At 31.1% G+C, this 15,121-nt stretch overlaps 1 protein-coding gene across 1 annotated transcript in view; it reads right to left on the reverse strand.

Moving 5' to 3' along the window:
- LOC123711090 overlaps positions 1 to 14,295 on the reverse strand; it is a 51,806-nt gene extending 37,511 nt beyond the window's left edge. The window contains exon 1 of the mRNA XM_045663500.1: positions 14,232 to 14,295. Within this exon, the coding sequence (XP_045519456.1) occupies positions 14,232 to 14,292 (61 nt within the window). The 5' untranslated portion in view covers positions 14,293 to 14,295. The remainder of the gene's footprint in view (positions 1 to 14,231) is intronic.
- Positions 14,296 to 15,121: the final 826 nt, after the last annotated feature.

Below are 15,121 nucleotides of genomic sequence, written 5' to 3' on the forward strand. Positions count from 1 at the left end.
ATATATGTATATTTTAATAAATAAAATAAACATTTTTATTACATATAAGAACCTGAACGAAGTGGCTCAGCTTGATGCATTGAATATAATATGATAATTAATGACAAGGCTAGGCTTCTTTAGACACTGTCCTATACATATTATCGCATTATTGTCGCACAAAGCCCTTCATTCCGGTACAATAATGTTTTAGATTTATTTATATAACGCTCATGATCTATTTGCGTTAATAATCAATTCTAAATGCAGAAACGTGCCCATACTCTACACCCGTTGGACAATAAACTTTCAACAACAATAAAGGTAATTATTAAATATACTTAAAAATTAAATAGTATTTATGTGTTAATGGGATAAAAGGAAACGATTGGTCTGCCTTTAAGCGGCTTACGTAATGAATTTATTGTGAATATAAAAACAAATTAATGAATGAAATTGACATACAAATTCAGTACCTAAAAACAATTATCTAGGTCTCTCTGGTAGCATTATATTAGATTATTATTATACAGTAGCATATTTAGGTACAGAACAATTTTTTCAATAAGCAAGTAGATGTTGTTTTGATTTATGGGCCTAATGGAAATATTAAGAGACGAGACTTGCCTTGTTAGTGTACGTGGGCTTGACCAACTTAAGGGTGAAAAATATTAAGTCAGGAATCGCCTTTTATATGCTAGAAAACACTGCTCTATATTACCAGGGTCAGTAACTAACAAGCATAATTGAACAACTAAAAATTTAAGTTAGATAATATAACAATAAAAACCAATATCAGAAGTAATATACATTATATAGGATTTCAAACTTCATTGATGAATTGTAGGATGATATTTATTTGTTGTAAATATTAAGTCAACAAAGTATTATAATATATCGATTTATTAACAAAAATCTCAAAATTACAAAACGAAATAAGATTGTATATAACGGTAGACTACATAAGAAATATGGTACGTTGTTCGTAGTCTCATCATACCTTACAGATTAATAGTAAAGCCACCTACGCTTAACCTTTGAAAACGGTTAAAAGTAAGAATGGACACATAAATTTACCTACGTATATCTAAATTTGTAAAATTTAGGAATTTTGTTACAGAAATAGCTCAATTTATCGAACTCAATATATCTCGTTCGCCCACTCGTCGGTTTGGTTATGAAACTAAAAGTGTAAAAAATACATTGTTGAAAAAAGCCTAAGACACACAAGCTTTTTCGTTCCAGCGTAACGAATTTGTTGGCAGTAGCCTTTCTTGAGAACGCAACGTGAACTGTGTAAACGCAACACATTTGCACAGTTCTACTTTATTTACTATAAAAATAATAAAATAAATCAGTGGCAGTACAACCTTTTTAGGTCTGGGACTCATATTTCTGTCCTACCTGTGCCTGACACACGCTGGCGACTTGCTTTTGGGTCTATGGCAAGCCGGTTTCGTCACTATGATTTCTTTTACCGTTCGAGCGAATCATAAATACGCACCAAGAAAGAATGTCCATTGATGCACCGCCGAGGATCGAACCTACGACGCCAGGTATGAGAGTCACACGCTGAAACCACTAGGCCAACACTGCTTTTATATAGACTAAAGATACTCAACTGTTAATTGATACTTATGAAATCCTCTACACCTACGTTATACATAACACTCAATGAAGCGAAAACATTCATACTCTTATTCCAATTACATCGGAAAAACCTCAGCACATTCAACAACCAATAAAGTAAAGTTTTCAAATGAAGATATTACACTAATGGAATGGCTGGAAAAAAGCCCCAACGAAGTGAATGACTTACGTTAATGGAATTGCACTCTAGACACTGCTATAGTGTAGCAAGTAAGTAGACGTACTGAATGGGTTTTCTTAGTGCTAAGGATGTATGACTGACATTAACAACATACTAATTGTATTACCCATAACTCTTTAGAAGAAAATCACATCAAATATGAATAAATTATGTTTAATGTCACATGTTCATCATTCATGATAGAATGAATAAGAGATGAAATAATTGAATATGCTATGACAAATGTAGAAAGCTATCTTTTAAGTCTTTACATTAAGGGACCTAGAGAGATTTTTAATTTACATTAAAAAAAATTATGTGTAGGAAATTACTTGTGAAACCAACAGAGAAATTGTCTCTTTAGGAATTATGAGGGACTTTATATTAAACCAAGATTGGATCAAATTAAATATTACAATACTAATTAGCCCATAGGAGTGTATGTCACTGATTTATCTTGTAATTTATTGCTCCATTTAAAAGAAAAGTAAGTTCTATAAAGCATTTATTTAAGAATATTACCAGTAGCCACATAATGTTAGCGGACATTTACTAACAATAGGTGTAACAAAGCAATCTAAACTGTCTTATAAAAGCCTAGTGTCCTTACCATGTTCGGGTAGAATCACGGTGATAGCGGATTAGCGGAATAATATGTACGATTAAGTCATCGTTATATTGATTAAGAATTTTGTGATTCTAATAATACAAATTTCTGTGTAAACCTGTTACTTATTTTAAATGACAATTTTTAGAATATTCATTAATTATACGCCATATTGCTTTACGCAACGATCGTAAAAACATACAAGTACATCATTACCACATAGCTACTTATCATACACTACAGACGTATTCATTTACTATGTAACTAAAGAAAACGAAAACTCGAACTGTAAGAAGAAATTGTATTCATTTTAATTATTAAACAAATGGGTAGGATGATTTGCTATTTTAAAAGGGTACCGAGCGTTTTTACACCTACACCTTTGCCGATGAGTAGGAATACAAATTTAATGACGTGGAATTTTTTTTCTATTTTTTAGGACGTTCTATGTAGTTCAAACTTTTTATAAAGATAAAACGATAACGATCACTTCCTTATAAAATTAAACCAATTTATAAATAATCCTAAGCCACTCCGCTATCGCTACCTTACCCGCTACGTCATCCGCGATTCCTGACCCTTAACTACTACCCTCGACCCGAATATTCAACTGAGTTATGAGTTAATTTATATGCGGAATATGGTGGGAGTTGGTTATATGTTGAAGAGGATTGTTTGCTGGTGCTGTTGACTTTGCATAACTTTATGTTGATTTTTTGTTCTGAACTAAAGAATGGTTATACATTCACGTCCATGAAAGTATTACAGTAGAATATATTATAGTATGCTGCGTGTTATGGGTTATGTGAGCTACGTTATTATATTTGCAAATAAAAGTTTTACAAACGCGACAATTGAACGTCGTTAAGTATGAATACCGAAGAAATGCTGTCAAAACTTTGAGCAAAGATGGGTTTAACCGAGACTTAAATGTCACTTTATAATTCTGTAGAAGCTTCAGTAAGAAACATAATTAACTAATTTATGTAAGGTCCCCTTAAGGTACTTGTGATTAATTTCGCGACGTTTTGATACCTTAAAGTTTGTTATGTTTGTTTAGGAGTTCAAAGGAAGGCGCGATGTTACAATTAACCTGTAGATCTAGCGCCATAAATTATGCTACAAAAATAACTATAGGATTGTATTTTTTTAGTAGTAAGTATACATAGATTGTATAAACATATATTTAATATTATGAAATAGTTAAATTATGTTCAATTTTTATATTGTGATACAACGAAGTGTTAATAAATAATAAATAAAGCAGATATTAAATATGACAGTTACGATATGATGATTAACTTGACAAGACAGCGGCAATTAACGAAGAAGCGACGAAGCTACTTTCCAGTGGCCATTTTAATAATTTGTATTTTTTAAGTTTGCGATAAGTTCTAAGTTATATTTGTTAGTTTTAGTTTGTGAAACGGAACATAATTTAGATCTTGAAGAAGTACATTAAATGCAAGCAAGGCAAGACATACGAAAGCATTACATTCACTTAGTGAGAATATTTAAAATAAAGTTAGGTAAACTATGTACCTTCGTGTAAAATTTATTCGCTAAAATCAAGAAACAAAAATAATAAAATGGATAATATTTTTAACAAAAATAGATAATTGAATCACATAAATATTTGTGTGTTTCTTATCGTAGCTGTCATTTCCGTTAGTATTAAGTAAAAGCAAGTCAAGTATACTTTTACAAGAACGTAAACAACAAACCTTGGAATTTTAATATAAAAAAAAATAGTTCATAAAATCAAAGCGCAAATGCAATAAGCCGATAACACAGCAATAAGCTTTATTCTAAGTAAATCAGTTCGTTTTCCCCCTGCCCCTAATAACTTATACTTATATTAATAACGATTTCTGTATTCTGATGAAAGTATCGTATAGTTTGACGACCCCTCAGAGTACAAACCAGTGCTCGAGCGCAATATTTGCAACATAGCTTACTCATTGTTCCTTTGAATAGAAGCGTTTTTGTTCACAAGTGACCAGCAATGAATAGCGAACAAAATGGCTGACTGGATTTATGTTATAAAAGTATAATGATTTTTATTCTGAACGATAAGTGTGGTTGTAAGTTTTCAACGAATGCTGTATATATATATATACTTATGTAGAGGCTCTGTATGCATGACTTGCTAAGCAATTAGTATTGTTTCTTTCTAATTTTTTTACAAAATGGTGTTTAGTTGATATTCACGTAACAAAACAGGCATGGCTTAGATCCAAAAAGTTGACGGCTTCTGTCAGGCATAGAAGGATGATCACCTGCCTGCTTGCTAGAAAAAATAATTGATCACGAAACATATAAACAATCTCAGGCCCAGAAGTAAAAGTTTGTGGTGCTACGTTTTTATAATGAATATTACAGTCTAGAAATTTGTATACTACACAAACAATGAAAAACAAGGTTTCATTAGTACTCTGATCAGTAAGTTATTTCAACTTTAAATCTTGCAAGTTTGTTAGAAATGAAGCAAAGTTTGGAGAAACTAATTGACTGAAATGAGTTGGTTTTCACTCAACAGAACGGCTCATTGGTATGAATAACTTTAGGCTTCCAGTAAAAACATTAAACCTTATTATTCTTTTCACCTTGAAGTGAAAAAAGAAACAAATTTATTCGTTCCCTATTATGTTATAGTCACAAAATCCGTGGTCTCGCGATGTGAACTTTTTTAATTTAATGACCTTTTTGGATTTTTATTTGAAAGATCTAAAGCATAATCCTAATTAATGAGAAAATACTTTTTCACAAAGAATTAATTTGCGTAACTATTCAGGGGAACAATTTCTTTTCCGATAGCTCGTTAATCGTTCTTACAACGTTATAAAAATCCAAATCAACCGTTTTAAGAATTTTTAATAGGAAAGAAAGAATTTAATCTAGCCACTAGCGGGTGAAGTAAAATGAAAAAATATTTAATGTTACAGATAAGAATTTCAAAAATTTACTCAATTATTAACTCATTATAACCATTTCTGCGCGAGGAAAATTCTATTAAATGCTAATCTTTATATGGCCTACGCAATATTGCTGGGTAAAACTCCATTGCAATACTATTATTAACGTAGATCTATGCTTCGTAATTTAATAAAGTCTGAACTTGTTATCGCCATCATAATCTGTTAAATCAAAAATCTATAACAAAGGTATCGTTATCTGGATCGCTTTTGCGATATACCTTTTTTAATATAAAGATTTCTTAATATACATATTCCGATGCAAATTTAAGTGTTTTAAAAAGCTATTTCTTAATAATAAAAAATCCCCTCACTAATGAAATCTAAATGCAACTATTTCTTATTTTCAGTCAATTTTAGGTAACGTGATGGTTGGGACATAAATAAGTTACAAAATAAAAACATTTATTTAAACATCACTGTTATTCTTAGACTCCAGATAGACTTAAGAAGCTATTATGTTTTTCTATTAGGCGTGAAATATCATATACAAGTTATACATTACGTTCAATATAAAATGAACCTTAAGAAACTTCAGTATCATTTTAATATGATCGGTTAAGGGAAAAAACGTTGAGAGCGATAAAAATGGATTCTCGTGTCTTGGAATTAATGAGGTTATTTGTCGGCAACGGAGTCGCTTTTAAAACTGAATGGATTTTTGTAATCGTTTGAAAATTTTATTACAGATCAACTATCCGTAGATCATAAATAATTAACCACAATCGGATTGGGGATCGTGAATTTATTGCTAAAATTATTAGGCTTTTGTTTAGCGATTGTCATTTATTATGTTGTGGTTGTGACTGTCAACCAGAGCATTATGTGGCGTTAGCCTAGTGATAAAGGGTATGTCTCCCAGCTGATATAAAGCGTTGAAATCACTGCAGTGGTCAAATTGCTTTTTTTCTTTTTATATGAGCAAACAACAGGAAAAATTTGTGAGGAAATGTGTCTGTTTCTGTCTGAAATAAAAATGTTTGTTTACGATTCAGCACTACTGTTTTGAGAGTAGGTTGTTAGGTAGGTAGGAGGCACTTTACATATAGTCTCAGTTTAATCTATGCTTTTGGCCTACATTTATTACACCGAGAATACCTGACCTGGTCATACGTTCTTTCTGTTACCACAGCGAAACTTAATACGTAGGTTAAAATTTGAATATTCATCCATTCTTTAATAATACAAAACAATTGACATACTCCCCATTCCGGGCACAAATAATCCAATTATTTGAACACAAATTGTGCCATAAAGGCGGCTGACAAAAACTGTCAGCATATTTCTTTTGTGACATAAATCCCGGTCCGGTTAGATTAGTGAGGTAAAATTTGCGGTGCCATTATTCTTTCGAATTGAGTAAGGACCACGCTCGACGATAAATACAATTTTTATGATGCCTTTTATTATTATTGGATCCGGAGTTTGAGCGCTTGTTTGTCGTTACTCAGCCAGTGGATTAAAATGAAGCTGAGTGGCGATTCAAAAAAAGAGCTTTATTTTGTTAATAGAATGCTCTTTTTTGTCTCTAGATACGTAACAATTTTCGGTGCGTTGCTGGGTCAAGTAGTTAATTTTAAATATAGTTTACGAAAAAAATCACTCGGTGTTTATACGCGATTTAATTAGAAGTAAGATCACTAACATAGCTAAAAGAGCGGATACGGTTATTTGGCAATGAGCGGGGCACATTGCCCGAAGAACAGAGAGCCGAAGGGGCAAAGAAGTCCTGCAATGGAGTCCAAAGACCAGGCGGAGAAGACGGCTAAAGACTAGGTGGACAGATGACCTAACGAGAGTGAAGCCTAATATTATGGAGAGGTGCCAACCAGTCCAACAGTGGACTTTAACAAGCTGAAACGAACGATACACCTTCATTCAACTAGCAGCCTGTATATAAATATAGCTTATGTTGCTCAGGGATTATGTAGCATTCTAATGGTTAATACTAAAAAATACTTTTTATAATATTTGTATAGAATACTTGTTATAATTATATCAATCTGTGTTCAACACAATGCGAGACGAAAAACCTAAAGTAAACAATGAAAAATACTGCTTCTTATTAAAAATATAAAAAGGGGATTAAATTGCCTACCAGAGATTAAAACAAAGCAATAAGCGAATGTTTACATCCAGCATGTATTAGAGGCACTGAGACCTCATTTTGCAACATATAATATCCCTAATATCCAAAGTAAATAAGATGTTTCTAATAAAGGGAAATTGGGCCGAGCTACCTCAGAAATAAACATCGTAAACAAAGTTTTCCCTTATGTAAGTTTGTTCATTTTATGAATATCTTATGTACCTTGAAGGTTTTTTGCTTTGTATATATCCATTACTTACGGATTTCTATATTATATAATTAATGAATTAGTGTAGAGAAACTGATAATATAAAGCGTTATTGCTTGTGTTTGATTGAGCGCGTTAAACCTACGACTACCGAAAACTGTGGCGCTACAACGTTTCAAGTTCTTTGCTTCAGACTTCTACGTTTATATCTATTTCCTGATCATTTGTTTTTTCTAATAGGCAAGTAGGTAATCATCCTTACCTGACTCATGCCGTCAAATTGATATATTTATTTGAACTGTAAAGTATTTTATAGGGAAAAGCTTCAGGCTATACAGCAATGAACATCTAATTAAGAATAGGCGCCAGAGCGGAAACACAGCTAGGTTAAAAACAAAATATATTATATATATTTAGCTGTTTATTGAGAACAAAAGACAGCAAATATAATAGAATTATAGATGATACTCGATATACAATTGAAATCTAATCTATCCTTGAGATCTCATCACTAAGGCGTAAGGTTACAAATCGCAGAGCCTGGGAATATGACTTAAATGGGATTCGATTTAAGGTAATTTTCAAGACATTTAGACATCATTGTATGTATTAAAAATTACTTCATTTATTAAGTTAAGCATGTACAATGTATAATTGTTAAGTCATTTAAAAGCTTAAATACACCATCATGGGTTATTAGTATTTATTATGAACAGTTATTTTTAGTACATCATGTGCCTGATCTGCATCCTTATGTGTCTGATCCTATGTTTCTAGGTTTTTTGATTAATAAATACAAATATTTTCTATGATATAGATAATATTAGACTAATACTATATATATATATGGACAGACTAAAATTAATGGAAGGTAATGCCTCTTTCATATTTAATGTAAGAAGTAGAATCGTGATGAGGTCAGTAATTACTTTATCCTTACATTAAGATACTGAGAAATAATTGGCCTCGCTTTAACGAATAGTATTTGTAATCATTTTCTTTTTGTCACGCCAAAATATGCCGTACCACATATATACTCTTGAAGAATAGTTATGAACTTATTGAATCATTTTTGTGCAAAGTGCAAATCTATGATTTTATGTATCATATGGATTTGTTATTGGTGATATGGGCAAAAATAATTCACAATGCGAATACGCTCTGTGCGTTGATCCTTATCAAAATTATTTACCTTATACATGCGCATACAAACCATAATAAATATTGTAAGCAATCGAAGGTGTTTTTACAAAATTTTCCACATGCGACGTTATTCAAAGTTTTATTTTATACTTACAATAACGGGGAAAACACACAGTCAATAAGGGTAAATCATATTTTTTAAATGTATCAATTAAACAAATTGCCAATTAAATGTAAAAACTCATTTATCAATCAAATAAAACTGTGACTTGTATTGTACCTAATAATAGGAATTGTACGTAAATTTTTGTTCATATTGTTGAATTTAGCTGGAATGATTGATGAATAGCTTTTGTGTGCTTTTTTTCCAAATTTCAGTTACACATAAAAGTTTGGAATCAATATAAATCTATTATATAATATTCCAATAATAAAGACAATAAAATGTTATTTTATATTTTTTATTGCATAATATATACTTGTTGTAACAAGTTTCAGGCTTTTGTGATCGCAATGAAAACTTTTGTACAGGTGACCTTTAGCGAGCTTTAAAAGTGCACGGCAGTAAGCACTGAATACATAAGATCTACTTTAGAGTAGATCTTATCTAGTAGATCAAGCAGATATTAGTTAGTGATTGCCTTAGAGAAATAGATGATTGGTTAAACCCTTACTTAATAATTGGTATTTTCATGACGGTATTTTCTTTTTAAACCCGGGACTTAAACTACTTGAACTCAAGTCAAAACTAACTACTTTATCAATAAGCCAGTATCGTAAAACGCAGCAACGCATTTGCTCCGAGATATGTGCAATATAAACAAGTGAAAGACCTATTCACAAAACCAATTAGAACGTTCAATTCTATTAGAAATTTATTAATGAGTGTTGTATCGTTTTCATATTCATGTCAGAATGATTGATGAATGTGTTGCTATAAGTCATAATTTTCGCTTGTCATAACGCTTACTAACACGTAGCGTTAAAAATAGTTTCGACGTCGGATTATGTTTTGAAATGGAAAATAATTTTCCGTGACATATATTTTCCATGCTTTTGTTTTCGCTGTTTCTATACAAGCCTTAATGTGACAGAAGTTTCATAGTTCCGATAAAATAAAGTAATAGGTAGCTTTTCTGCTACCCACTGTTGTAACGAAACATATATTGGTATGTCATATTTTATATATTATTAATTTCCTAAGCTCGTTGAGTTAATTCTATCTAATCTCAAATACATTCTTTTACAAATTATTCTAATATGACAAATATGGTTTTATCATTGGTTGGTTATATCTGGTTTGAGATGGAAAATTATTGTTGTTTTGGATATCCTACTCATCAAGAAAGGCTATCGACAACATAGTATTATTAAATACACGTCCGCAACCTAGGTGAACATATATTAAAGTCGCTTAAAACAAATTAATTTATAAATACGAGTAGTACATCGACCGTCAGCCAAATTGATTAACTGTTATATATAATCAAATCACCTGTCTACCCCTGCCGTTCCATCTCTCAATCCCGATAATCCCCTCATTTGTCTTCGTCTAATGTACTTACGAACAATCGAGAATTATTACTTCTATAGAATGTTTAGGTCAATATTTATAGGGACGGACGGATCCAAGAACGGATGACATAATTACGAGTATAAATTCAATGAAAAATATGAACTTTTTAGGGTCATAACTGCGTTGTATGTGTTAAAAGTTAAACAATTTCTAAGGAAATAATTAATTTGTTCAGGAATCATGTCATTTTTAAGGGGAATTGGACGTATGCTATTGTTGTTGACACCCTGCGACTGACAATATGTAGTCTTATTTATACATACTAATGCAGAAGTGAAGAATTTGCCTTTTAAATCTTTTTAAAATGTTATATATATCTGTTTATGAAACATGTACGTAATACAAATAAGGTTCAGTAAGTCATTATTATATCTCATTAGGATATCTTATAAAGATGTTTAGATTATTTTTTTTATATTTTATATAAAAATAATAGATATTTATGTTTTCATAATCCATAAGAGATCTTGTTTGAAAAATATTTATCAATAAGACCTTTCCTAGCTATGAACTTAAAATCATAAAATACATTATATTTATGAGCAACTAAGCTTATTCTCTTGTGATATAAAATAAATTGAAATAACTAGTGATGCGGACCGGATTCATGTCGGTACTCCGCTATTGCGGACCTTTTTCTATAAAAAAATAAAAATGAATACATATGTGTTATAGGAAGAAGTTTCAAGATTCTATGATGTGCTACTGTTAAGATACAGGATACTTCTAATGGCAAAATTTTGTCTTTCCCCAGCAAAATATATATATTAAGCATCTTATCCAATGTTCAAATCTTGTGAATGTATGTATAAAACTTATTTTCGATTAAATTTATTCCGCAAAAGCCTCTTTATATTCCAAGGAAATCAAGTTCCCAAGTAATTTAGGTATTAACTAATTTCTATATAAATAAAGAAACATATTATTTCGATGTCGAGTTTAACAAGTGCCTGTGGGAATTTACGAACCCATTTCTTTTGCTTCAAAGAAGATAAATTAGACATCCACGTTTCATGGGAGTTTCATGTATTTGTAGTATTTTGCTGACCATTATTAGTGTGATTTCGCGATTTAAAAATGCTTCGCGGTTTCACTTTCGAATTAAATTTTGGAAAGAAGTTTACTATGAATGGTCACTAAATTTACAATATGGATTGTGTCCTAAAATAAACTTAAATGAGTTCTTAATCGGCTAAATTGTTTTTGTTGATCTGAACTTTGACCATTGACATGTTCTCAAATATATTGTTTCTGCTTCACATTTGAAATGAAAACCTATCAAGTAACAACGTCATCTGTCAAGTAAATGTTCTATAAATTGCGCCAGAATTGACGTAACTACGGTAAATCACTGACCTGGGATCTTAACAGACTAATAATAAATTAAAAATAATCATACATTATTGAACTTTACTGCTATGTGCGACAACATACAGGGAAAATCTCGTGAATGCTAAAATTGTGTACCGACCTCGAATTTTACGACCCTCACACAAATATTCTGTGAATATTTATATCACTAGACTTTCTACTTAATAAAACTGACGCAGGAATTCTGTAGGCATCTTTTATGTTAATATTGTTTAAGATAATCAAATCTCAGATAGTAATTTTGTCAAAATAGCTGACCCCGCAACTTCTTTTCATGGAAATTAAATCTTTTTATGCTAAAGCAGTACGGACAAACGAGCAGGGTCATTGAATATAGTGCTAACCGCTGCACATGAACACCTGCAACGACTGGAGGCTTATGGAGGCAATGCACCCAATTGCCGATATTTGACGGATTGGTATTCTCTTTTTCTGCAGGCCGCTAAGTCATTTGCAGCTGGTTCTACAGAGATGCATAGCAGAAAGTGCATTAAAAAGCGCATAATTAATTTTTTATGTATATATACGTAATATTTTGGCATTTTTACTATATAATTCATTTGAGTATGTGTACTCGACTCGAAAGAGGAGGATTTTTAATTCGACGTGTAAATTTTTATTATTTATGTATGTTCACATAAATTCTTAAATTGAGTAATATAAAGAATTAGTGGCCAAATTACATAGATTAAACATACCATATGTTTAGTATTGTAAACTAGAATGAAGGTGCTTTATTCGATCATATTTCGTTAGGTATTAACGCGCATTTGTTACATTTACGTAACCCATAACACAGTAGATGACACTTTAACAGGCTTAAACATTAAAATCAAATTGTTAATTTAATAAGCTTACTGTACATGACTGCTGTACATCACTCCAATGTCAAGATATATAAAAACCACCGCAAATATGCTGAACATTTAATAACTACTTTGTTATTATTTCATAATTTATTATATTATATTAAATGCAATATATCTGCGACATATATTTCAGTATTCCTGACACACACGTATTATAAAGTATGGATATATTTTCTGAGACTCATTACGCAGTTATTTCATATTAAAAATTTCGTAATAACGTCAAATTAGGGCGATTGTAATTTATTAGCGTGATGGCGTGATATCGGGCATTACTTTGGAATTTATTAAAATCATACCTCATGATTACTGCCCTAATATAACATATAATTATACAGCTAGCTTGCTACTTGCTAGCTTTGTATGGACTTTTTAGTAATAATTTCTAAATAGTCATAGACCAGACGTTTTACGCTGTTTAATGTAGAGGGAATCGTAATCGTAAGGCCATTGGGTTTGAGGACAAAAAACAAACGTAGGATGTTTATACGTCTCACTTAAACACGGTTAATCAATACAAAAAATATAAACCCTATTTCTATCCAAAAACGCCGACGATTACAAGTTTATTTATTCTTATCTTGGGTTCAGTTTATTGAAACACAATATTCTTAATACCTACTACTTCAAGGTGAGGACTGCAATAAAACAAATATTAAGACCGCATATACGTGTCTAACAAAAACTGCTGTTTTTTAATAATTTTTCTATTCAGTAAAGCCACCTACATACTGGGTAATACCTTACACAGCGGGTATACTCTTTCAAAAATGAAATGGGAATTTCAAAGAATTCGGCACAGAGATCAAAAGAATTCCGGGGATCGCATTGTTTACAGGTTTACAAGTCACATTTTATAGAGAGGATATTGTTGTGCAAGAACTGAATTATGCTTTGAATATGGAAAGAAACGTAGGCCAAACGCGAGCAAAAACAATGTCACCTATAAGGTAACTAAAGTTATTTAATACAAATAATGTGACGCACACTGTGCGATTTAAATGGTAATTTTAGAAATCTTCTGACGTCAAAGCAGAATACGAACTCCTACTCGCATCAGCTCGATGTCCGTTGTTCTACAACCCAGTGTTTCTTAAAAGGCCTCGAATGTACTAATCAGCATGCTGGTAATGGTTAAATATATTATAAGTTGTAGTCGTTTGAAAAATATACAAAATATTATGTCTATAGTATATTTATAGACATAATTTATCGATACAAACGATACAGGTCTCTCATGAATTTCATTATGTACACTCAAAATCTTTGTATTTTTTTCTGAGATATATTTTGTCTCGGAGGATCTATTTTTATTGACAAGTCGGTTTTCATTATTGAAAATTTTGGATAAGAAATGTTGAAAATATTTTTTGGTCTATTATATTATAAAAAAACCTTGAGTTTACTGTCCTTACCACTCACCCATAATGTAACATGTGACCAGCACATTTTGTACGACTTTTTCTAGATATAAATATAGTTGATTCTGATAAAAGTAATGATAATTTACTTAAACCCATCCATATAATCCGCTAGAACTAGTTTCACCAAAATTGATCCCAGGCAGTCTTGAATATGCGCTTGTAGATATAAAAACTACTTACCTATAAACTGGAACATTGTGCAGATACAAATAATCACTGCGTATAATGTCATTTTCACCATTTTCACTGTTCACATTGTATTTCACTTTCAAAACTTCGACTAACAGTTAGTTAGCCCCAGGGTAGCAATGATTTGTGACATGTTTTGTTAAGTATTTCCTTATAAGATATAGGTCACTATAGGATATTTTTATATTTTATCTTCACCAACGACATCTCTGGATGATGTTGAACTTCTGAAACAAAAATTATTTATATAAGTATTATATTTTTAGTTATTAACAACTGTCAGTCAGCTGGGCTAGCTAGTCGATTTTTTTACTGAGACTAAGAAAAACTCACGCTAAAAAATTTCAATGCATTTGTAGGTTGTAAATAATTGTAACTTTATAATAATAATACATAGCTTCAATCCGTTTAAAAAGTGTTTTCTTAAAGTTTTAATATTGTTTAATATATTGCACGCGAAAAATTTAAATTTAAAATTATATGAATAATTACAAGTTTATAATAATAATACATAGCTTCAATCCGTTTAAAAAGTGTTTTCTTAATATTGGTTTAAATCTATAAATGTGTAGGACGTCCAAAATTTGCAAACAGCAAACTGTTTCATACCGAAATGAATTTTTTATTTCTTAAGCACTGTAAATTGTAATGTATCCTAATCAGTATGGGTAAATTGAACTAATCTTAATTGTAACGGTAAATTGTACAAATTTGTGTACTTTATTAATGTTTTGATATTATACAAAATATATTTCTAACACTCAGGTTTGTAGACTCAGTTTCCGCACTTAGACTCTCAATAGTTGAGCGTAATTTAATTTGATTAAAAAACGACGTCAGAATGTGTATGGTTCTATTATTATTTATACGCGTAGATGTGC

This window comes from Pieris brassicae, chromosome 6, assembly GCF_905147105.1.
Source record: "Pieris brassicae chromosome 6, ilPieBrab1.1, whole genome shotgun sequence".
Classification (NCBI taxonomy): domain Eukaryota; kingdom Metazoa; phylum Arthropoda; class Insecta; order Lepidoptera; family Pieridae; genus Pieris; species Pieris brassicae.